This window comes from Carassius auratus, unplaced genomic scaffold, assembly GCF_003368295.1.
Source record: "Carassius auratus strain Wakin unplaced genomic scaffold, ASM336829v1 scaf_tig00005214, whole genome shotgun sequence".
Taxonomy (NCBI): Eukaryota; Metazoa; Chordata; class Actinopteri; order Cypriniformes; family Cyprinidae; genus Carassius; species Carassius auratus.
In genome coordinates this window covers 36531-61392 of record NW_020523638.1, presented here as the reverse complement: position 1 = coordinate 61392, position 24862 = coordinate 36531, and the positions used below count along the sequence as shown (strand labels likewise).

At 37.4% G+C, this 24862-nt stretch overlaps 1 protein-coding gene across 1 annotated transcript; it reads left to right on the top strand.

The window, feature by feature from the left end:
* The first annotated feature begins 411 nt into the window (after nucleotides 1-411).
* On the top strand, nucleotides 412-22400 carry LOC113070678 (nuclear receptor subfamily 6 group A member 1-A-like). Its single transcript, XM_026244068.1, has 9 exons — nucleotides 412-586; nucleotides 10745-10975; nucleotides 13789-13844; nucleotides 16119-16285; nucleotides 16531-16740; nucleotides 17815-18069; nucleotides 18565-18686; nucleotides 18895-19047; nucleotides 19138-22400. Exons 1-9 carry the CDS (start codon nucleotides 571-573, stop codon nucleotides 19272-19274), a joined length of 1347 nt encoding a protein of 448 aa, XP_026099853.1. The 5' UTR covers nucleotides 412-570; the 3' UTR covers nucleotides 19275-22400.
* The last annotated feature ends 2462 nt before the right edge of the window (nucleotides 22401-24862 follow it).

Sequence of the window (24862 nt, the reverse complement as noted above, 5' to 3'; positions counted from 1 at the left end):
TTTTAGAAACTTTTGACCAAAAATGTCTCAATAATGACATTATTATTAGTAGAAGTAGTAAATATAAAGAATGGCAACATAGGATTACGTGATGTATTTTTATTAGCATGGCTTACAGTTCAAGCTTCATACACTTTGACAACAAAACGGCTCAATTGAATCTGTCCCTGAGTTGAGGTTTGCAGCCTTCGACCGTCCGTGCACTTCTGCTGACTTTGAAAGAAGCGAAGGAGAGAAAGGTAGAGCGAGTCAGAGAGGGAGGGAGGTGGCTTGCATTGTTCAGCAGTAGGGTAAAATAGGGCTATCAGTTCCACTCAGATAACCCCCGCATTGCCATTGGCCCTCCGGCCACACCGTGACCCCTGGGGCCTGAACTCAGCGGTCATGTGACCGGGCTGAAACTGACCAGCAGGGCTGAGGCTGAGAGGCGGATCAGTGAGAGTCAGAGCAGAGGAGAGGAGGGAGCCAAGAGAAAGAAGAGGAGGACAAGGAAAGAGTCATGAGGCCTACGCTGTTTCTGAGGAGGATACATGTATGAATGGATGACAGCGAGCCCAGGAGAGACATGAAATGGATTCGTGGGAAGGTAAGAAAAACAGCAAGAAGGGACCAGAGAGCCCATTTCATAGAGACGGGGGTTTGTTAGCAAGGCTGTTAAAGACTGTATGTGCTGATATCAGATTAATAGTGTATCTAATGTACAAGCAAATAAGGCCCATCCTGGTACTCTTAGTGTTCCTGAAAGGTAAACCTGCTAAAGCTAACAGCTGTAGGAAGAATTGGACTCTACGTTTTCTTTTTTTTTTTTTGCAGTCTGAGATAAAATTTTCCTTGTGAAACCTCAAAATCCTGTTCACTAGATGTTGGTAAAGCCAATATCATGAATATTTCATTCAGCTTTCTGCCTTTTTTGTATCATAATAGCTGATAAGCCAGATTTTGTTGGTCTGTTATGCTGCTAAATGTTGCATACTGTTATTTGCTATCATATTAATTTCATTTATTGTCTTTAGCTTTACAACACTTTGTTATTATTTTACTTATGATGATCAATCATATGTCGTGCATATTCACAAAAAAGGCACAGTAATTGTTTATGTGTCATTCTTTGACCAGTCTATTTTAAATCATATCTACATCTATTTGCTGTAAATGCTGATTGAAGCTTAGTAACCAATTTCTAGGTATGTTTATTCACTTGAGCTCTTAGTAAATCAGGTTTGGTTTAGAGAAACAGTTGATTTTTTGGAACGAGACGTTGTTTAGCTTTGCAACTATAATCACATATTGTTTATGGACTGCATGTTTTAAGCAATTTCTAGTTTGCACAATATGTTGTTTTATTTTCTGTCTAGCATCGTTCGGCCATGTTGCAACATTTTTTTCCCTCTGGCTCAGGAGTTCGGTGGCTCGTGCTTGTGTATTTAGTGGGTTTACGGTGATAGTGTGTGTGCTCTGTGGTATGTGACCCATCTGGAAAAGGTTTTCTGTGCTGAGCAGGCAGCTGTCCTCGTGCGATTCGAGCGGGGGTCAGCGAGGCTCCACGATCATCTGGTTAAACCCCCGATACATCCACACATCCCCCGCGTGGGTTTATCACTGTAGCCCAAACTTCACCCCTCAGTGCTCGAGATGTTATCAGTTTGGCCACACAATCATATCTCAGTTTGCTCTGTTCTGGCGCTGTGATATCCCACACTACATTAAAGATCAAAAACATCGCATCTTAAAGCGGTGGCCTTGAACCTTGACACCAAAAGCAACCCTTTAGCAACTCCTTAAAAAAATCTACTATTATAAAAGTCAATATCTCCAAGCATTCATCCTCTTTAAAATGGCAACATGCAAGAATAGTTTGCTTTATCCATTGTTCCTCCTGCCCGTAACAAAAACAAGGGTTGAGAAGTGTGAAGCCCATGTTAAACGCACACGTGCTGACTTCTGAATAAATGTGATATTAGCTTTCTGTCTGCCCTGTGTTAGTTTTAAGTCCAGTTTTAAGCCCACCAATGACCTTCCTCAAAGGCTGGTGTGAAAAAGCGTTCACATAATGAACAAAGGTGCAAACAGCTCTTTCTGTGTGCGTCTGATTTACTTATTCCAGGTGCTTTCATAACAAAAACACCTTTTGATAAGTTAATGCCATTTAGAAAAGGCGTGATCTCGCCTTCAAATTCTCGGACTATTTCGTCCTACAGTTAAAGCCCCCGGAGGCTCGTTCAGGAAGAAATCAGTCGTAACACCTTGCATGTTTGAAATAGTTTGCTTTCAGGCTTATCGAAACGGCTTACAGAAAATCTTTCACACATTTTCCTAGTCTAAATGCACACATTTCTATAATTGTCGAAAAAAGCAATGCATCTAAAAGGTGATCATGAAGCCGTTTCATAGATTTTAAATCGGATTCAATGGCATGATTCAGAATAAATTGAACACCTCGACTGCTTTTCATGTTGTTGCTTTTATAAGACATTGATTTAAACAGCTTAGTTAGATAAGAGTTTAAATATGTAATCTAAATAAACACACACTTTTATATGTAGAGGTTATTAGTGATAGACTGACCATTATATCAGCCGAGCCAGTTTAGGCCAGTTTGAGCAAACGCATCAGCCGATAGTCAGTGTGTTTGTTCTAACAGCAGCCTTGTGAACAGTTAATAAATAAATAATGCTATTAGAATTAAATTAAATCTAATAAATTAAATATAAATAAAAAAAATACCTACAAATATTTTAATTTAATTTTATTACATTAATTTGTTGCCATTATATCAGCCATTAGTCACTGATTTTAATGATGTCGGCTGTTTAAACCCATATTGGCCAAGCATAAGCTGTTGTTGTGCATTCTTAACAAGCGATTATGATAACAAGAGGTTTGCGAAAGGAACCTGGGCGGCACTTTGAGAGCACTTTGTGGCTTTGTGATTGAATTTGAATGCACCTTGATTGGAAAATGCCACAGTATTGTTCTGGAGGGTGAATATGTTCAAGGGTGGTATGTGAGAGCACTATTGTGTGTGTGTGTGAGTGTGTCTGGGGGAGCTGAAAGGACACTGTACACGACTCCTCTGTCTCCTCCTAATCCTATTCTCCTGCCGCCCATCTCCCCTGTTATTGTTTCTGACAGAAGTGGGGGATCTCTCAGTGATCTCTCACTCATCCCTCTGTCCCCTCTTCCTCTTATTCCTTTCTCTCATCTCTCCTGCTCTGTTTCTCCATGCATGTTTCCATCAGCTCCATTCGTCACTCTTCCATGTAGGAAGTCACCTCTGTGGTGGAGGGGCGTTTGTGTGCGCTCATACACACGGGGGAGGGAGATTCAAGTGAAGATCAATAGCAGCAGAGGACATCAGGGTGTACAGGTTCAGCCATTCTGGGCTAAATTTAGTAACTAAAACCTGTTCAGGAAGTGGCCTTTCTGCTATCCAACAAATGAGCCTGTGTCAACATCTACACTCTCAAAAATAAAGAGATTTTGCAGAGATGGCCTAGAAGAACCATTTTGGTTTCTTGAAGAACCTTTCATGAAACAGACATATTTTAGTGTTAAGAACATTTTAAAAAGCCAAAGATTCTTTTTACGCTATAAAGTTAATTTTATGGAATTAAAAGATTCATTGGATGTTAAAGGTTCTTCATGGAACCAACAATGCCGATAAAGAACCTTTAATTTTAAGTGTGAAAAATTATATATATATATATATATATATATATATATATATATATATATAAAAAAATAAAAAATTTGTTGTAGGAAATGCTCTGAAAGATTTTCACTCAGATTTTTCCAGTAAATTCACAAATAATTACAAAGAAACAGCAAGTAGCAAATTGAATTCAATGTGAAATTTTGATGTAGAAGAACAGAATACTAGTTTCTCCAATAATCTCCAATAATCAATAATATATATATATATATATATATATATATATATATATATATATATATATATATATATATATATATATATATATATATATATATATATATATATATATATATATATATACATATATCTAATGTAAAAATCTTTTTTACAGTGTACAGCTAACCCAACTGTCCTATCATTAGGAGACATAAAGCCGATTCTCACATAAAGTATGATAAACAATGGTGTTATGTTTGGTATCAGTGTTGTTTGTGTTCATCCCTTTTCATTGATTTATCGTTGCATCTATTCATAATAAGGTCTGATCTGTAGCTGAAACCCTTCTGGTACGAGATTTTCACCACACAAAAATTACACAAAACAACTTTCCCCATTATAGACTAGAATCATTCATAATTTGAAGAGCTGCACAAAAACTCTCATGGTTTTTAAGTCAATCACGTCAGATGAAACTAAGAAGGAAAAGTTTTCAGAGGCCTCGACCGTATTCATGTTGACCCATAAACCCAGATAGCAGATCTCTGATCATGGTGAGCTACGAAAAACATCTGCCCTTGCAATGAGGGATCAATACGGCTCTGTCTTGTGTAATGTTTGCAAATATTTCAGGTTTTGATGTGTTTTATCTGCTGATGGCCTTTATTGATTTTGTCAAGCTAACTATAGATGCTACTGAGAGGCCAAACAATGCCCATGATGTAGAAACGCAGAGATCTGGATGAACGCGTCAATATTCTGACGTAACTTCATTACTCTGTGTGTCCTTAATGCCGTTTGGCTACGAGGTTTCAATTTTCACTTTTGTTTCATCAAGGTTTCAGTTAATTGGCCTTCAGATGGTTTCATATAGCTGGTGATATAATATAAATGATGATTAAATTAATATTAACATTTTTGAAAGAAGTCTCTTTTGTTTATTTGATCAAAAACACAGTAAAAAGCAATTTAATTCAACTCTTTCCTATGCGAATATATTTTAAAATGCAATTTATGCCTGTGATCAGTTTTTAGCATCATTAGTTGTCTTCAGTGTCACATGATCCTTCAGAAATCATTCGATTATGAAGATTTGTGAAACATTTAATCTTTACTTAATGCAAGTATCAATTAAGTATTAAGTATTATTCTTATTTCCCCCAAACTTGTGAACTGTAATGTATAATGAATGCATCTTGAACATCTCAAAATTTACAATGATTTCACAAGGTTCAAAATGGGGGAAAAAATTGTAAAATCTGGTTTAAATCCAACCTAACTGTCAGAAACAGATGTAAGTGAAGCACAAAGCTTTTCTTAGAGCTCCAGGATTCATCTGGTCTATGTAAGCAGAACTGTTTGCTTTACATTAAGACCGAGCCTCAGTGTAATTAGCACATGCTAATTCCAGGCCTCTTGTGATGGTTATGAGATTACTACAGTGTGCAGGTCAAAGGGGGAAGGGGAGCAGAGAGTCTCCTCATTCTTTCTTTCATGCTTTGGGTTTGAGAAAGACTGAGCTTGTCATGACTGTGAAAGTGTGGAGCTCAGATGATTAACATAACACTGTCCAGGCGGTGGAGGCGGTGAGGAGATCCGAACGGGATCGGTGGGTACCTGAAATCATTCGGGATAGAGAACATGCTCTTATTTAACCAGCATTTCCGTGATCCACCCCAGATCGCAGTTTGGCTTTGAATTGTCCAATACGAATGAGATCTCAATTGATTTATGAAATCATTTGATTTATGTATAGACAGACTTGACGGGGTTAGGCATCTGCACAAAGTGAAAGGCATGTGCATATAGATCATACGTAAGAGGAAGAGTTGAGTAAGAGCGGGAAAAAGTACAGGACAGCTCACCCACCCTCCCAAACCTCATGCTCGCTCAGCTGGGATTGATTGTAATGGAAACGAAAGACAAAGCCCTTGTAGAGAGGTAGACCTCTGTCTCTCTCTCTCTCTCTCTCTCTCCCCCCATCCTCCGCTCTCTGATCGCCATCATCTCTTCTGTCCTCCCATCCTCCGCTGCTGAGACACACACCTGCCCGGACACATGGCCACTGCTTTACAGAAAACACACACATCCTTACCAACATTCACCACTGTAATCAGAGTTTCTGTAACTGTTACTAGTGTAAAATAAATAGGCATAAATAGAGATAGTATCGACAGTTAATAGTGCCTTGTGTAAGAAGCTTTCTACATTTTTCAACAATACTTTTTTTGGTAGCACTTTATTTTACAGTCCTGTTCCTTATGTACATACAATGTACTTATTCTAGTAATTACAATAACTATGTAATAACTAGGTACTAACCCTGAACCTACCCCTAAACCTAACCCTACCCCATGTAGTTACCTTGTATTACCAGAACTTTCTTAGTTAAATACACTGTAAGTACACTATTAGTACATGTAAGTACACGTACTGTAAAATAAAGTGCAACCCTTTTTGTAAAAAGTAACTGTAGTAGGGTTAATGTGATATTTTGATAATTTCATGGTAAATTTTTCATAATCAGGCTGCATTATTTGACCAAACATATAGTAAAAACATTAATATTGTGAAATATATTTTAAAATGTCATTTATTCATGTTATGTAAAGCCGAATTTTTGTGTCAGACGATCCATCAGAAATCATTTTAATATGTTGATTAGCAATCAATTATCACTGTTTGATTAATATTAATATTTTTTTTAAACTCGTTTTTTTTTTTTTTTTTTTTTTTTTGATAAATATACAGTTCAAAAGAAAAACATTTATTTAAAATAGAAATGTAATAATGTCACTTTTGATTAATTTAATGTATTCTTGATGAATATACATATATATTTTGTTATTAAAAAAAATGATATGATAGTGTATTTTCTGTCATATTTTCACTTGAATAGAAATATTTCTAATGATGTTTCTCATTTCTCTATTCTTTTCTGCCTAAATGCTTGAAATTAATTTTGTTGACAAAAACAACTTGTACAACTTGTATGTAAACAAAAATATCTTAACATATGCATTTCTGTGTAAGTAATCTAAAGTCTAAATAACTTGAGCATTTAATGTAAGATTTTAATTTTTTTTTAATACTATACTTCTGTTGAGCTGTATGTTTAGTCACTTATACTGGGATCAGTGTCAATGTTTAAAAGGCAGGATCTGCATTTGCTGCTTGTGGTAAAGTATGGACTGAAACCCGGCCTGACCTCAGGGTAACAATGCAGGTTTTAATAGGTGCATGCAGTGGGGGGTATGAGCCCTGTGAGTGCAGAGGGTGGGGTACACACAGCCCGAAGCAACAGGAAAGATTCAGATCAATTGATAAACCTGATTTTTTCATTCTGCCACACATTAAACACGCCTCTCAGTCACTCGAAATAGACGAGGACATAACCACATAAGGGAATAATTATGTCCAGACTGGTCAAGAACATGTCCAGATCATATTTTGCCAGATCAAAATCAAAAGCAATAAATAAGAAAAATATTTTATCAAATTCATTTTTAAACATAATTTTTAAAGACCATTATTGTTTGTTTTTATTTTTTTAATATAGCCTAAAATCCTGGTTTGCTGATTTTTAAAGAATTCCAGAAGCCGCTTTCATTTTCCACAACCAAGCGTGGCAGTTGGTCCCGGCAGCTTTTCTGGAGCGTGTGTGTGAGTGACGGGGCGGAGGGGTGTGAAGTGACGCTGTGGGATCAAGTGTGTGAAGGTGTGAGAGGACTCCAGGTTTATAGGGTGGCCATGCACTTGAAAGACAGGGTGACAAATTTAACCAATCAACGCAGGCCAGGGTGTGAATAAAGGAAGCCAACTTTGGAAGCAATGTTTTCTCATTAAAGGAAGTCAGTCATTTCACATACACTGGTCAATAATTTATGGTTTCAAATGCCTCCTGCATAACGTAACATCTGCTAGGAATTCCAGGCAAATGGTTCGGGGTCACAAGGAAGGGTCAGTGTTACTGTACTGCATACGGCGTCCTCTCCATTTGAGAAAAATGCCACCAAGGTATGAAGTCACAGCCAAAGTTTATTGAGAATGCAAATGCATTTGACTTTTGTGCTAAATACAGATTCATTTACTAACCCAATAAATGTCGTCTTGCTGGGGGTTGACTTGCTTTTGTCTGTTAAACACAAGCAGTCTATGATTTGGTAGCAGATGCATAAGTTTTAGCACTGAGAAACGGTAAAGGAGGACTATTGTGTATCTTTGGAAGGCTCATATAAGCCTTATCTGACAGTAAGCTCTTTTATGTGTGACTCCTGCGGTCCAGTATAGTAAAGCTCTCAGTATGTTAAAGTTCACCGCAGGTATCTCAATGCCAATGTCATTCAGATGGTAATAGTGCAAAGCTTTTAGAAGTCTCCTAATCTCCATTTAACAGATCAGCGAGAGTCTGTTCGCATATTCCCACCCAGTATCTCTCAATGGGAGACAGACAGACAAAAAAAAGACACAAGAGACCCACCATATAGGACTAAACATATATTGGCGCAATATTTTTCAGCCTTTTGATGATATTCGGCATGTGTCTTGACATTTATGCAAGTTTCTCAGTGAGAGGAACCATACATTTGAAGCATTTAGTTTAAACAATAAAAAAGTTTTCTAAAACATGAAATAGTGATACAATTTCTAATAACTTTTCTATTTGAAAAAATTGTGGATTGTCATTTATTCATTATAAATCAGTGTAATATGCTGGTCTGAAGAAACATTTCTTATTGTTATCATTGTTGAAAACAGTTATGCTGCTTAACCTTTTGTGGAAACATTTTATTTTTCAGTTTTTCTGGATTCTCAGTTCAAAAGAAAAATATTTATTTGAAATAGAAAATCATTTGTAGCGTCAAAATGCCTGTACTGTCACTATTATATTATACCAGACTGATTGTTTTTCTTTTGACCCTTTTCTAAAATACCGCCTTTACTGATAAAGCAAAATGAAAGGAAAATATTTACGCAGATATTTTTTTTTTCCCCAGCAGTCATCTATCAGTTCATTTGTAAATCATTTTTACATTTTTTGTAAGCAAATTCTCATGCTTCAAGTCAAAATATGAACCTTTAACCCCCCTGAGAGACTAAACACTGTGTAAAATAAGACTGAAAATCCCACACTTAACACTTGTATAACCCTCGACTGTTTCGCTGCACTGCTGACCCCTTCTCAGTTCCCCGTGCTCCTCAGAAAACACTGGAGCATCGCTGCTTTGAAAGCCCACAGAAAGGCAGCCGAAAGAAAAGGCAGCATTTGCACTGTAATCATACTGTCCTATAGAGGAGTAAAAGGCATGTCAGATGGTATGAATGGCCTGTTCTTGACTCTGCTGTAACGACGGGCCTGTGAAACTCCTTCTCATATTGAGAAAGAAAAGGCAAAGGGCTATGACCCTGTTTTTATGACTTGAACTCTCCATCAATGGTCCACAGCCCCGGTCCTGCCACATTCTCTGTCAACAGCAGTGCTTCTCCTTTTTTTTTTTTTCTCGCTCTTTCACGCAGAAACTATCCTTGTTTGTATTTATCCATATTTGACTTTCTGCAATGCTTTATCGTGACATCTCCACTTCACTAACCTGTAGATCTTCACCAGAGTAAACTATCACCTTTACACAAATGGAAAGATGGCATCATTATAATGCTAAGAAGCTTGAATAGTTTTACATTTTTAGCTTATCTTTTAATAAAGTATATTTGAAACATGAGGCTTTTATGGCTCGTATAGTATTGTAACATCTTAAAAAAAAGGCCCAAACTGATAAAAATATTTATTTTATTGATTTATTTATATTTATAAATATGTATGGCTATGTAGTAAATATGTAGATGAAATTCTGATAGCTTGTCGGATTTACACATTATTTTTCAGTCCAGTAATTTTAAATCTGAAAATACTTCTAACGATGTAGTTGTTTTTCTCAAGTGAATCTTAAGTTTTCTTTAGAAAAATCTGTAAAAACGGAATGATTTGTTGAGGGATCTGCCTCTTAAAAGCAGTGCGGCTCACTGTGAGCTCATTCTCAGCTCTTTCTCTCCACTGTATGTGGATTTAGTCAGGTGTTGATTGTACAGCTTCATTAGGCGGCAGACGGGGGCCTGGCTTCGGTGTTAGCTGATCTCATAGTTCTGACAGCGGACGAGCGGGACAGAGGGATGTAGGGGAGGAGGAATCGAGGGTTAGTGTTTCCTCTGCTCTTGGTTTGAACTCTTTCTTCGCTAAGTCAGCCGTGACGCCACAGCCGCGGTGAGCAAGCACATTCCTCTCGTGGCCATGCCATTCACTGTTACCATGGCACTCTCTCATCTGGACAAGGATCCTGTTTTGGAGCCGGGGGAGGGTGCGTGTGTGTGTGTGTGTGTGTGTGTGTGTGTGTGTCCTGGTGTTGTGGGAATAGGATCCTTCAGTCTCAATTAAAGAAGTCTTCTTTTTTTCTCTCTACAAATGAATCCTGATGATTTTGTTGGACGTTTCTTGAAAGTAATGTTACATGTCTTTCGAAATGCATTTAACTTTAATTATCTGATTTGTGAAGGATCATGTGACACTGGAGACTGGCGTGATGATGCTGAAAATTCAGCTTTGCATCAACAGTTTAAAATATATTCCAATATAAAACAGTTATTTTAAAATTATTTCACAATATAACTTTTCTCAAATCAAATAAATGCAACCGTGTCTTCTTTCGAAAACATTACCATTCAAAAGTTTGGGGTCTGTAAGATTTTTAGGGTATGAATAAATGTACAGTAGATTGTCATGTAAATAATTGATCTAAAATATACAAAATAGATTTGGGTGCACATGTGTACTCTACATGCTGTGGTCCTTATCTCTGTCTGTTTGTGTGTTTCTCTCAGATGAGCAGGCTGAGCAGCGCTCTTGTCTTATCTGCGGAGACCGCGCCACAGGACTGCACTATGGCATTATTTCCTGCGAGGGCTGCAAGGGCTTCTTCAAGCGCAGCATCTGCAACAAGCGCGTCTACCGCTGCAGCCGCGACAAGAACTGCGAGATGTCCCGCAAACAGCGCAACCGCTGCCAGTACTGCAGGCTGCTCAAGTGCCTGCAGATGGGAATGAACCGCAAAGGTGAGAGATATCTGTCACCTTGCTTAAACACACAACTAAAACTCTTGCATGTTTTCTAGCTGCTTCAGTCTGGTTGATCAGCTGGATTACCAGATGGTGGGAAACAAAGCTGACCTAGGCGACTTGAGCTGGTTAACCAAAATTCATCTTAAACTAGTATGACCTGTTTTTATTTTCTTGTCTTCCACAATAGAGTTTAGCATGACTGGCTGATCAGCATTTACTAGCCAAACCAGCTCTGACCAGTCTGAACCTGCATGGAAATTCGAGCTTGTCTAATTTGGTCTGTTCAACAGGGACATTAATTAGTCATTTTAGTGCTGTTTAGGAAAGCTGTTTTACAATCATATTTTAAAGGGAGTTTGGTAACAGACAGTTCAGAGGGGGGTTCAAAAAAACTAAACTGAGTGAAAGTAATGAACGTCTATAAGCTGCAGCTATCCAAAAATTATGAAAATTTAGCCACCTTGTGTTTTTTACATACAGCACCTTCCATAAAGTCACATTTAATTTTTAATTTTTTTCTATGCTATAAAAATTCTCATATCCAACTTTTATTAATAATGTTAGTCACTCTCGATGCCAACTGGCAGGAAAACATTTTTTTTACAATAGATAAAGGGACGTAAAAGTCTTACAGCTATTTCCACACAGTGCTGAGTGCTGAGATGTGTCAAAAATTTTAATATTAAGAGGATTTAGCATTTTCAATTAGTGTATATTATAACAAGAGCTGATATAATTAGGCCTATTAATATTAGGTTACATTTATTATTAAATTACATTAAATTATTTCCCTCCAATAATCACCGCATGATGCGCTGTCCTAGTTGGGTGTATGGGTCACAAGAGAAATATTAAGGGAATCATTTAAGACCGTTATCAGCTGTTATCAGCATATGCTGGAGTAGTTTCGTCTCTTGTTGTCTCAGAAAATATGCGCCATTTAATGCAGTGTTAGAAAGCTCCATCAGTTTTTTTTTTTATTACTTTAACTTTCTCTAAAGTGAATTGTATGGAAGCCCATTTCCACTACTAAATAAAAATGTAAGCAAGTTTCTGATGGGGCTAAAGCCCAATCAAGCCCTGCCCTGAAAAAAACCCCCAAAACAAATTGGTTTTAAAACCCATAAAAACAATCACCACTGCCCTCTAGTGACAATAATACACAAGGGCTGAGCTTTAGATACATCTCGGAAAAAAACAAGACTTTAACAACAGTCACAGATCATTTCATCCTTTACTGTCATATTATGTTTGGGTTAAGATTGAGAAGTGTTCAGGAGATGATTGTTATATTGTTATATTGGTTGTAGATGCATTCACACTGCATACAAGCTACTATTTATATACAAGCTTCAGCTCCCCTGAGAACCATACAGTATACTCCTCTCAAAACTTCCAAAAGAGATGAGAAACCCATGTGAAAAAGAAGTAAACTTTAACATATATTTAAACAGTACTTATTTCAGATTAAAATATACTATATAATATGTGAACTGAATGTAATGTTTTTCGACAAGTGCATGTTATAATTGCAATTAAAAGAGAAACACAACTAGCTAAACTTTTTTTATTATTTATTTTATTTATTTATTAGGGCTTAAGTATATCTGTAATTTCATATTACCTTAGTTAATTAACTAATTAATAGTTAATAAATGTCCTTGAAATATGGTTAAAGTACTGCCGGATACTTCATTCTTTAAATGATATTAATTTAATTTGCATTGAAATGTATATGTCATGTATTTAAATATATTTTCAAATACTTATTTGTAATGATAAAGTTACATTTTAGTACATTAAAATATATTAACTTTAAATTTAAGTGCTTTACATGTGCTATACTTTGTTAGTCAACGTATCAAAATAAGCATGCAATTTTAAAGCATGACAAATTTGTATAACTAAATAATTTAAAAGGTACTTTGAAGTAGAATGTTTAATTATGACATTTATTTTGAAGTAAAAAATTTTTTTAAGCGTGTTAAGAAACATAGTCATAAAATTCTCTCTATAAGTACACTTAAGTGGCCTTTTATTTAATTAATATGATATTTCCTGCAACTACAAGTACACATTCAATACAATTAAGCAAACTTTTTTCCGAAAAAGATAAGTACGGTTTGTTTTAAACACAATTCTAACATATTTAAGCTATTTAATCTAGTTAGACAAGCCATAAAATGTTAAAACATAAACGTATGAACTGTAATTATTGTTAATTAAATATGACATATTTTAAATATATTGTTGTCAGTTTATGAAAGCAAAAGCCATATGTGATTTTACCACATTAAAGGGGGTTTATGCACTCAGCAACAAGCCTTATTTGTGGACAAATCACTGCGACGCACAGCTTTCAGTGGCTTATTGCTTTACTACGTTATCTGAAGGATGTTAGACTCAAAACATTGATGGTAGAAAACTCCTATAATAGGTTACTCATCAATACATAGCAGAGAGTTAACGTTCAGGGCAAGGAACGGTGTCAAAGTATTTGCCATTTATGAGCAACATTTCCAATCCACCTTCAGCTGTATTGAGCTTAGATTCTAGACACACTTTTATAATGTTTGGTTTTCTTCTCCAAAGTTTTGTGTTTTTGAAACCCTGCTGAATTTATTTCATTTAGTTTTTTTCAGCAGTTAACATCTAAATCATGAGGCATATAAAAAGCAATTTAGTCATTTCCATCTGAATGCTGAAAAGAGGCGAAGCATTTCAGAGGCACGCAGAATTCCTCATCTCGAAGGTAACATTCTTTTTAAATGGACATTCAGCTCATTATTTGGTCTTGTGTTTTTCAGCGATCAGAGAAGATGGCATGCCGGGAGGCAGGAACAAAAGCATCGGTCCTGTACAGGTGCACATAACCTCTCATTCGCTTTCATCACACCAACACTTTTCTTTCCAAACAAAATCGACTATTCCTGTCTGATGAGATGCTGTGCTCTGATCTCTCAGTTCTTTACCGCTCTTCTATACTTCTATTTCTCTTCATCAGGATTTTTTAAAAGTCACTATTTAATTACTGCATCCCTGCCCTGCCATTCATCTCGAGTTTCTCATTGGTTTTTAATGTCTCTCGTGTCCACCGTGTATTAAAGCAGCCGTGCTGATTGCGTTCATGCCCTCTCCTGTCATGAATGGAGGAAATAGAGCTGATTAGTTTCAGTGCATATGAATACGAGCCGAATAGAGTTTTGGGTTAAATAGCCCTACGTGCCGATAAATGGCCTTGTGACCTCAGCGTAATTTAAAGATGTTAATTTCGTCAGAGGAGTCGCTGTTCTCAAGGCCAGAGCACCGGTGAATGGAGTGCCTTGTCAATCTTCACATTCATTGTCAGCTGACCTCATAAAATCATTGTGTTTAACTGCTTTTCTGCATTTGTGTGAATTGCAGGATTTGGTGAATGTATTTAATTCTCATGTGAGGGAATATGTTGATTGTGACCCTCGACATGCCTAATAATCCAAATCATGGCCTTTGATATGAAGGTTTATGTTATTGTAGATGCAGAATGAAACGTTGCTTCGTATTTCTCCCTGAATATAAGACTTGAGGCTCTGTTATTATATACATTGGGTGTGCAATATTAGTGTATGGAAGTGTTTACCCTGGTGAGCCGTATTTATTGTGTTGTGTTTGACAGGACAAAGTGGGTATAATGGTTTAGCTTTGTTGGTCCATATAGCGCTCTTGTTTGCACCTGATCCCAGCACTAGAGACTGCCATCTTATTGACTCGGCCTAATTGCCTCTGGAACACACAATAGATGCTTGATTCATCTTACACAGAATAATGCACTGTTAAAGATGGCTTGAGCCCATCAACTGTATTGAAAAGGGATTTTTTTTAGTGCACGGCCTTGACTTAAATGCTAGTTTGTCTCTTTCTGTCATATTTGAATGAAAAGCGAAAATAAGGCTCATGGTATCATGCTTTGTCAGTAAATAACTCCTGTGGTCTAAATTCACTACAGGATGGAATTGACAAACTCTTTTAAATTCTTAAAGGGATACGTCAACTGTTTGGTTACCAGCATTCTTCAAAATTGTGTTCAACAGAAAAAAGAAACTCGTACAGGTTTGGGACAACTTAAATGATGACACAATTTATATTTTGGGTTGAAATGTAACTTTAAGGTGTGATTACATTTATTATGAATTTTTGCAAAACTTTTGCAGGCAAAAAGGTCCATCGTCTATTTTAAATAGTGTAGTGATGTATGAACAAAGACTATAGAATACCCAAGACATGTCACTCATTCAGTTTTGAATGGGGGGAAATTCAACACTTATCATGGCCGCTCTATTGAAAGAAGCCCCGCCTTCTGAGTAAAAGAGCCAATCGCTAATCTGTAACATCACTTCAAGTCCCTGTTGCTATAGAAACAGTCAGCATTCTGAGATGTGCACTTAGGCTAATAATCATTAGCTTGGCAAACAGTTTTGGAGAATTTGATGTTTCCCCATTCAAAGAGATAGAAGCTGAACTTGCATGCAAGAGAGGTGTTTCAAAGATGGCCGGCGAGTGAAATGACTTGCCTTAAAGGGACTTTGTGTATAGAGTACAGCTCTCACAGAAGTCACATTCATACCAAGCAGCTTTCTGTTGGTCAACTTGACAAATTGGCAAAACTGATGTAGAGAAATCTCTCCCAAATGTTCCCATTGCATATAATCTTATTGAATCTATGCAATATTCTGATAAATGTGAGCACTCATCGTACTAAACATTTTGCATTTTGCAGTAGAATTTTGATCTTAAATTTGCAAAACCATGGGACCACCCTAAATCTTTTGCGAAATCTGCATGAGGAAATATATTTTTATTCATAGTGTTCCTGTAGCTCAATTGGTAGAGCATTGCGTTATCAAGCTTTGGGGGTTTGATTCCCCGGGAACACATGATAGGTAAAAATTGTTAGCCTGAATGCAATGTAAGTCGCTTTGGATAAAAGCGTCTGCTAAATGCATTAATTTAATTTAATTTAATTTAATTTATATTTAAATGATTTCATCGGCAAAACGAAACAATTGTAAATGTGATTGCTCCTTTAGTCCTAATGAATGACTCATTCAGTTTCAATACTAGATTTTGCACAGTTTTGATCAAAAATCTCTCTGCGCAGATTTCAGATGAGGAGATTGAACGGATTATGTCCGGACAGGAGTTTAAGGATGATGCCAACATGCCGGAACACACTTGGGGAAACAACGGCGACAGTGACCACAGTTCCCCTGGCAATGGCGTCTCCGATGGGAATCAGCCATCTCCTGTATCAACACTTTCGTCCAAGTGAGTATTCCCTTCTCCGCTGCAACAACAGCAGTTTGTGGGAATAATTCAAAAAATGCAAAAGGACAAATTTTTAGATTACATGTTAGATTACAAATTTAGATTACAGGTTTTAGCTACAATGAACGTGAATCAAAAGACTGGATTCCTCTGTATTTGCCTCAAATGCATTTAATAAAAAAGCGTAAAAAAGTATTGCAACTTATATTTCTTTTCTTCTTCCTTTCCATTTCTTTCCTACACAGTCGTTCTGTGGAGCTGAATGGCTACACCGCTGCTTTGAGGGAACAGTACATTGGCAACGCAATGGCCCAGCACTACCAGTTCCTGCCTCACTTGTTTGGATATGCCACCCAGCCACGGAGTCTGTACCCCCAGAGTCATACCCTCATCAGCCAGCTGGTGGCAGCAGAGGAACTGGCCCCGCTGGGCACACCCATGCTCATTGAGGAAGGGTAAACAACAGCTCACTCACCCAACACCCATGCGGGCCATCATTCATTTTTAAGTCAAGTCAATTCACCTTTATTAATATAGCGCTTTAGCAATACAGATTGTGTCAAAGCAACTTTACAGTATTAAATAGGAGATTAATGTGTTAATAATGCAAAATAACAATAATAAACACAAAATTTTCAGTTAAAGGCAGTTCATCATTTCATTCAGTGGTGTCATCATCCAGCTCAGTTTAGATAGTATCTGTGCAATCAAGTCAATGATTTTATTGAATATAAAGTGTCCTTAACTAAGCAAGCCAGAGGTGACAGCGGCAAGGAACCACTACTCTGTTGGTGACAGAATGGAGAAAAAAACTTAAATATTTCATGAGAAACCAGGCTCAGTTGGGGGGTCAGTTCTCCTCTGACCAGACGAAACCAGCAGTTCAATTCCAGGCTGCAGCAAAGTCAGATTGTGCAGAAGAATCATCTGTTTCCTGTGGTCTTGTCCTGGTGCCCCTCTGAGACAAGGTCTTTACAGGGGATCTGTCTCTGGGGCTCATGTAGTTGTCCTGGTCTCCGCTGTCTTTCAGGGCTGTAGAGGTCCTTTCTAGGTACTGATCCACCATCTGGTCTGGATACGTACTGGATCCGGGTGACTGCATTGACCCTCTGATCTGGATACAGACTGGATCTGGTGGCCACGGTGACCTCGGAATAAGAAAGAAACAGACTAATATTAGCATAGATGCCATTCTTCTAATGATGTAGCAAGTACATCAGGTGTTATGGGAAGTGTTCCTGGTTTATCTAATTAATGCAGAATAACAATCCTTTTGACGGATTTAAGTATTAGACATGTATTAGTGTGTTATGCTTAAGCCAGGTAAAAGAGATGGGTCTTTAAGATTTCTAGATTTAAAATGACAGATTGTGTCTGCCTCCCGAACAATGTTAGGAACTTTATGTATTCCAGAGTTTGGGCGCTAAATAGAAAAAGGATCTGCCACCCGCAGTTTATTTTGATATTCTACGCATTATCAGTATAACATTCATAAAATGTACTAATGCTCACATAATGCTCTTTTGCAGGTATCGGGTCACTCAGGTGGAGCTGTTTGCACTATTGTGTCGGCTGGCGGATGAACTTCTCTTCAGACAGATCTCCTGGATCAAGAAGCTTCCTTTCTTCTGCGAGCTGTCCATCGAGGACTACACGCGGCTCCTGAGCGCCACCTGGCAGGAGCTCATCCTGCTGGCCTGCCTGACGGTCTACAGCGCCCAGGTGCTGGGCGACCTCGCCAGCGTCACTGACAAATACACCCCGTCAGATGACGAGCTGCAGAGGTGAGGAATACAGAGCTTATGTCACACACCTTTTATTTCCTTTTCTATGATTTTCAAGCATGTTGCTGATCGGTTTGTATCATTACTAAGAACCGATTCAATACAGTGATTGATCAGATACTGCTAATAAGAATCTGGGCCTGAGAAATATCTTCTTCCTGCTCTTCTGTGCATACAGGACTTGTTGTGATCCCTACTAGTGCTTAATCACGATAGTTAGACTGTTCTCCATGCTTCAGGTACTCTCAGGCATCTCTGTATGGAGGTGGAGGCCGCTGTGTGTGTAAGTGGGAGAAAGGCAGAATGATACAGACATGTTATGTCTGTGCTCTCCCTGTATTCTCCTCAAAACTGTTTGTGCCTTTTATGCTTGTAATAAACTTTGTAATTAACTTCAGATGCATTGTGGCATTTTTCAACACCAATTGGACCTTGTTGACGTAGCTGTGAGGTCAGATGTTGGATCTATAGTTGACTGATGCGTTGTTTGTGTAGTTTCAGTGAGGATGGGATGGAGGTGATGGAGAAGCTGATCTATCTGTTCCGTAAGTTCCATCAGATGAAGGTCAGCAATGAGGAATATGCCTGCATGAAGGCCATCAATTTCCTTAACCAGGGTAAAACAGGAAGTATTTCCATTATAATACAATATAACATTATACAGTATGCTGATGCTCTTCTGACTTTTCTTACGATAATCACTGCTCTCTGCATGAGCACTTAAACCAGATAATACAGATCTGCAGAATCAACAATAAGAGCCATAACATCATTATGACACGAAACCGAAAGCACGTGTTCATATATTTCTCTGTATGTGTCTAGATATCCGCGGGCTGACCAATGTGACCCAGTTGGAGCAGTTGAACAAACGTTATTGGTACGTTTGTCAGGATTTCACTGAGTACAAGTACCCTCACCAGCCCAAACGCTTTCCCGAGATCATGATGTGTCTGCCAGAAATCCGCTGCATTGCAGGTAAGTCCAAAAACAACACATTTTGTGTATTTTAATAAGAACTGCATCCATTTAACGGTCAGATCTCACCATTCTCCCCTCGTTATTCAGGGAAGTTGGTCAACATCCCTTTGGAGCAGCTCCCCCTGCTGTTTAAGGCAGTGTTGCACTCCTGTAAGTCAAGTCTGAACAACTACAGGACAGGCTCCTCCCCCTGTGTGACAAAGGGTACCGCCCCTGCCAACTAGCTCCGCCTCCCTTGAAAACACCCTCCCCATCTATTGCACGGGGGCAGGGTGTTATTCGGGGGTGGGACTCCCGGTACCCTCTTCTTTCTCCTCTCATGAATGTGACAAGAAACTATTTTACGCATTTTGTTTAGATTAGTGTTGTTTTTTCTCTCTATTTATTACCAGACAGAGCTGAATGTATGTTGATCCACACTGTGCACATGCTCCTTTTCAAATGAAAGTGCACAAAAAGCGCAGTGGATTTCACACGCTTCAGTCCAACTGCGATATGTGACGTGGAACCACTGATCGGATTAGATCTACTGCTTGGTTTTATTTTATACTTCTGTTCACTTTCTGCTGATAGGGACAGATATGTATGAAAGGAATTGTTTTATTGAAAGACTACCTCAGGAAGAAAGCATTTCACGTGCTCCCTCTCTGTTTTGTGGCCGCTAACGTCGACACTGTGTCTTGAGTTTGAGAACGTCTTGTCATTTCTTACGCATTTGCGGTGAGGTGCATTTCTCAAACACACGCTTGGTAGTCACGTAACCTCTTAACACATGGGTTTTTATCTTACCATACAAGGCCGGGATGGAGAGCGTGATTGTTTACACAAAATAGAGGTGTACGGGTATGTTTCACAATCATAGGCTGGGGACGAAACGACAACAGAATGTGTCTGTTAATATTGTTTTTGTTGATTTCTTTCTTTTTTTTTTCTTTTTTGACCAAAGTGTTATGCAAATTTGGAGGGAAGTTATCCCTGCTCTGCTCACCCTTGTTAAAAACACAAGAGACTTCTGGGGAGAATAGCCATTTCGGTCATCAAACTGCACACTCCAGACGGTTTGCACTCATTCTGGCAGTGAAATGTGGTGTATGGGCGTTCTTAATTCAGAAAACTATTGATTCCTTAATTTGGAGTACTCGTTGAAGGATGTAGAGTTTGACCTTGAAGTATTTATCAGTAGAAATTGAGCATTGGAGAGATTCAATCACCATGAATCATTAGCATTAGCATTAGCATCAGATTTGATTGCAAAGTTCTAAAATATATCTTCCAAACTAAAATAAAGGGCATTTATTTGAGTAAAGATGTGGAGAAAAATGGATTTCCTCATGATTTAGTTTCCTCTGGTCTGCTGCTGGTTCCTTCCCTCACATTTTAAACAGGGTAAAAAGTTACTGTTTTTATAATTCACTCGCATCTCTCTCAAATACCGCAATGCTGATGTACTTGTAGGTTTTGTAGTTTGTAGTATTTTGGACATTGTAGGTCCTTTTAGATGTTTTTTTTGTTTTGTTTGTTTTTATGAGACTGGGGAGGGGGAAGTATTGTTTTGAAGAGTATTTTGTTTTGGTTTTGAGTATTACTGTAAACCTGATTAGAGGAAAAAAACATGACTGAGATGCTAGCTAGTCAGGTTATGACAAGCCATCTGATGCCTTGTTGTTTTTTAGCTAGACGTCAGTGGATGTGCTCGCTGTAACTCTCATCATTTCAGACATTCCAAACACATTCGATATGTGTCGTAATGTTTACATATTTGCACCAGACAATGACAAAGGGGCACATACCGAAGACGCACGTTCAGGCTGCTAACGCCCATCTCAAGTGCAGCTAAACCTTGGTGGCGTTGTGTTGTTTTGGTGGATGCTACACATCTGTCCGTATGGTGTGTCCTTTATCTTAAACGTTTCATCCATCCCACACCGCATTCGTTTGTCCCTTCATTTGTTGTCGATTCATTTTGTACGTCGTTTACTTTGGTAGATATCATGACTGTTTTTCTTTTTTCGCGAGGGCTTGTTTTGGAGTGTGAACCAGCTAAATGTCAGACTAAACTCTTGATACGGTGGAAGTGTTTGTTACAGGTAAAAGGTCCAAACACACCGACTTGGTCTACGAAAGAATGCATTTGTAATCCATCACCCACGTCAGAATAGACTCGAAGGTGGAGATTTATCGCAAATGAAGCTACTTTAAACACCAGCCTTCCTGAATTGAGTTTCCCAGACCTGCATTCTTGTTTCCAGCTTGGTCTCTCAGGAATATCCCTTTTTTTTACCGTTTTGTTAATCTGGCTTTTGAGGGAAGCTTTTGAATCTCGTAGCAGACCTGTAAAAGAGCCACACTCTCCATCTAGGTCTTTGATTTCTGTCGTTCCTTCATATTCAACAAAGTGTCCTCTTTTGTTTCTTTTTATTCATTTTTCATTGAAACTACCTCTTTTGTGTGTCATCATCATGTAGCGTGCTTTCATTTAGGAAAAGTATTGATCGTTATTTATTGGTTTCAAAGCACCCAGTTTCTTTGACCCTTTGACCATATGCCATTCTGGAAACCTCAGAGATTAAGATAAAAGTTTTCATCAATCAAATTCCATCATTGTCTTAAAATGATTTCTAAAATAATGCCTGATAGACATGAGATGGTGCATATTTACCTCACTCTTCAACGAAGACCATTTCTCAGTGCAATTATAACGTGTGAAATGAACAGTATTATATTCCTAGTTGTAAACACTGTTTGTGAATCGTTTTCATGAAGAATGTATTTTTTTGGTCTATATGACTTTATTATTATTTCTCAACTGTTTACAAGTTTTTTTGTCAGTCGATTGTAATCATGTTAATGCTTTGACACTTTTCAGCCAATCGGATTTCTTTCTTGATTGTTACGGGTATGCTGATTGGTTATTGAAAGACTATCAAAGTGCTGTCAGTTTTACATAGCTAGGGAACTTATTTTAGTCTTTTACCAGTTCTCTTTGGGATTCTTCTTGGTCCAGTGGCAATCTTATTAGAAGAAACATTGGTGAATGTTGGGGCTAACCATACAGAGCCAGACGAGAGGTTTTGAAACATGGGTGATATCTCAGGGAATAGACACACTTCTGAAATCCCCCAAACAACACTAGTACATGCTAAATGAACTCCTGTCTGTTTGTCTTTGCATTAGGCATTTTTGGGAGTGTTGTCTGAGGTGCTTTTCCTATCCCGTGTCACAAACCTCTTCTTCTGCTTCTCTGACTTTTACTACCTGTGAAGAATGTGACCCATATGTGTTATAAAAGCATGTTTAGAATGTTTTAGGACTTGAAACCAAATAAATGTGAATCTTATGCAACTGTGAAACCATGTCTTGTCATCTCTACACAGTAGTTCTGCAGCATCATGGACTATATGTATCAAAAATAAGCATGCTGGCCACTTTCATAAACAAACTGCAAAAAAAAAAAAATGTGAGAAATATTTGTTAATTATGTTTGATAAACTAGAATCTAAAATAAAATCACTTGGGTATAAAAAATAGCTCATCAAATGGTGATGTCTCGGACTGTGTTATCTCACAGGGATTGAACTTAACTGTTTCTAATAAATACATTATCTGTTGAGCTAGTATTTAAGTCATTATGGTTCGATCAATCAATCATGTAGTGATGACAGAAACAAATGAGGAATTATTTTTTTACATACAAATATAATGATAAAATGTATAATCTATAAACAAGTGTGAAATTGAATATAATACATGAAGAAAATGTATACAGATAACTAATTGTAATAAGTTATTTAGATTTTTTTTTAATTAATAATAACTATATAACTAATGGCTGTATACAAATATTGAGCTCAACCCTGTTACCGAATAATCTTCCCCATTGCAAATAAAAAGAATAAAATAAAATAAAGACTGACAATCTTCATTATTTTATTTAATTCAATTAATAATTGGTCCTTTTATTCAGACTGATAAGGCAGGTAAACCATTTCATTCCATTGTGATGATTCAACCCTGTTACCAAGTCATGATAAGAAAAAATGTTAATATAAATTGCTGAAAAATAAAATCACGTTAATGAGGGTTTTATACTGTTTACATCTGCAGAACGTAGACTTCAAAAGACATGAAAGGATGACAAAACTACTTATAGATTGGTCTTATTGAAGTGGAGGACGAGGGTCTTTCATAAGATTGAATAAAAAATAAAAATAAAGATTTTTACGCCCTGTTCCATACTATTAATGTACTATGCCCATTATAAAAACAAATATTTATTTTTCATGAATAATGTGATTTTTCTGTACTTTTCTAATCTCCTCCCTTAAAGGTTAAATTGATATCATTTTGACCTGTCCTTACAAGTCAGCAAATTCTGTTCCTCGCTAATAGAGATGAGCTTGACCCCATCCAGTCAGTGGCTTGCCCAGTTTGCTTGTGCTAAAGACGCTGTAGTTTTATCATTTAAACACAAACAGACCAATGGCACCTCCATGAAGGGTTCTCATCAATCCACCCCAAACTAAACTGTGTGTGTTCATGTGTTGCACTGAGACTCCGTCATTGCAGAATGAACAATATTTATGCACTGATAGTGCCGCCTCACTGAGCTCAGACTTGTGCAGGTCGTGTAAACACACATTTGACAGAGAGAGACGACTAACGGGCCTCACTGCCCCTCTGACTCAGCTGATTTTTAAGGTTGCACATAATACCCATCTCACAGACGTATATTGGTTAAGTTGATATTCTGCAGGGGTTGCCAAAATGGGGTTCGTGAGGGAGCTGCAGGTGGTATGTGATTTGAAGAAATGGTAAAATTCAACCATAAAAAGATAAAAAAAAATACATCAAAAAAAAAAAAAAATATATATATATATATATATATATATTTTTTTTTTACCAACATGTCATGTTGATGATCATTAAACTACATTAGAGAACTGTGAACATGCAATTGTGTTGTTCAATTATTGAATCAACGTGAAATTTTTGGGATACTTCAAGTAAATAATTAATGTCAGGTGGGTTTGTCTGTAAAAATATCATATCATGTCATTTTTTTTCATAAATTTTAAAATAATAAAAATTATAATTAAACAAATATAATCGTTTCTACATTGCAAAAGTGGAAAAGAAGCTTCATTTAATATTGAATGTTTAATTAATTATAAATATATGTATTCCCGCAAATATTTCATTATATAAAAATCCTGAAGCATTATTGTTGATTATTTACAGGTTTACAGGTTTTGATATTGTAATATTGATTATTGATGTCGATTAATAGAATACAGTAAATTAAAAAGTGTTTTTGTGTTTGTCAGAATCTGGTTACAAATGCAAAACAGGCTAAGAGACATTTATGAATTAATCTATTTTTATGCTTTGGATTTTCAATCACTGCAGTAATAATAGGTCTAATTTAATTGCAGGGACATTTTTCCCTTCTTATCTTGAATTCGGGCAGCATTTTGGTTCAGTTTGGTGACATTTTTGCTGAAAGTGCCTTTAATTTCCAGTGCTGGTGTGGGTGAATCAGGATTTGTGAGATGCTGAATATTCAGTGAGATGGTTCATCCATTGCAGAATGGTTTTCAGCTCTGAAGGACAGTTTTTGTTGCAATAGTAGAGAGCAATTAGTACAGATTTGTTAGCTGATTTCTGAGAAGTCTCTAACAAAGCAGAAGGTTCTTCCCAAGAAGCTGAATAGAAGACATATGGCATGTGTCGGGTCTAATGTGCAGAGAGCAGGTGTTTGAGATCCCACAGTGTTCAAACATCCTTTCACAACACAGCACAGAGAGAAACCTGA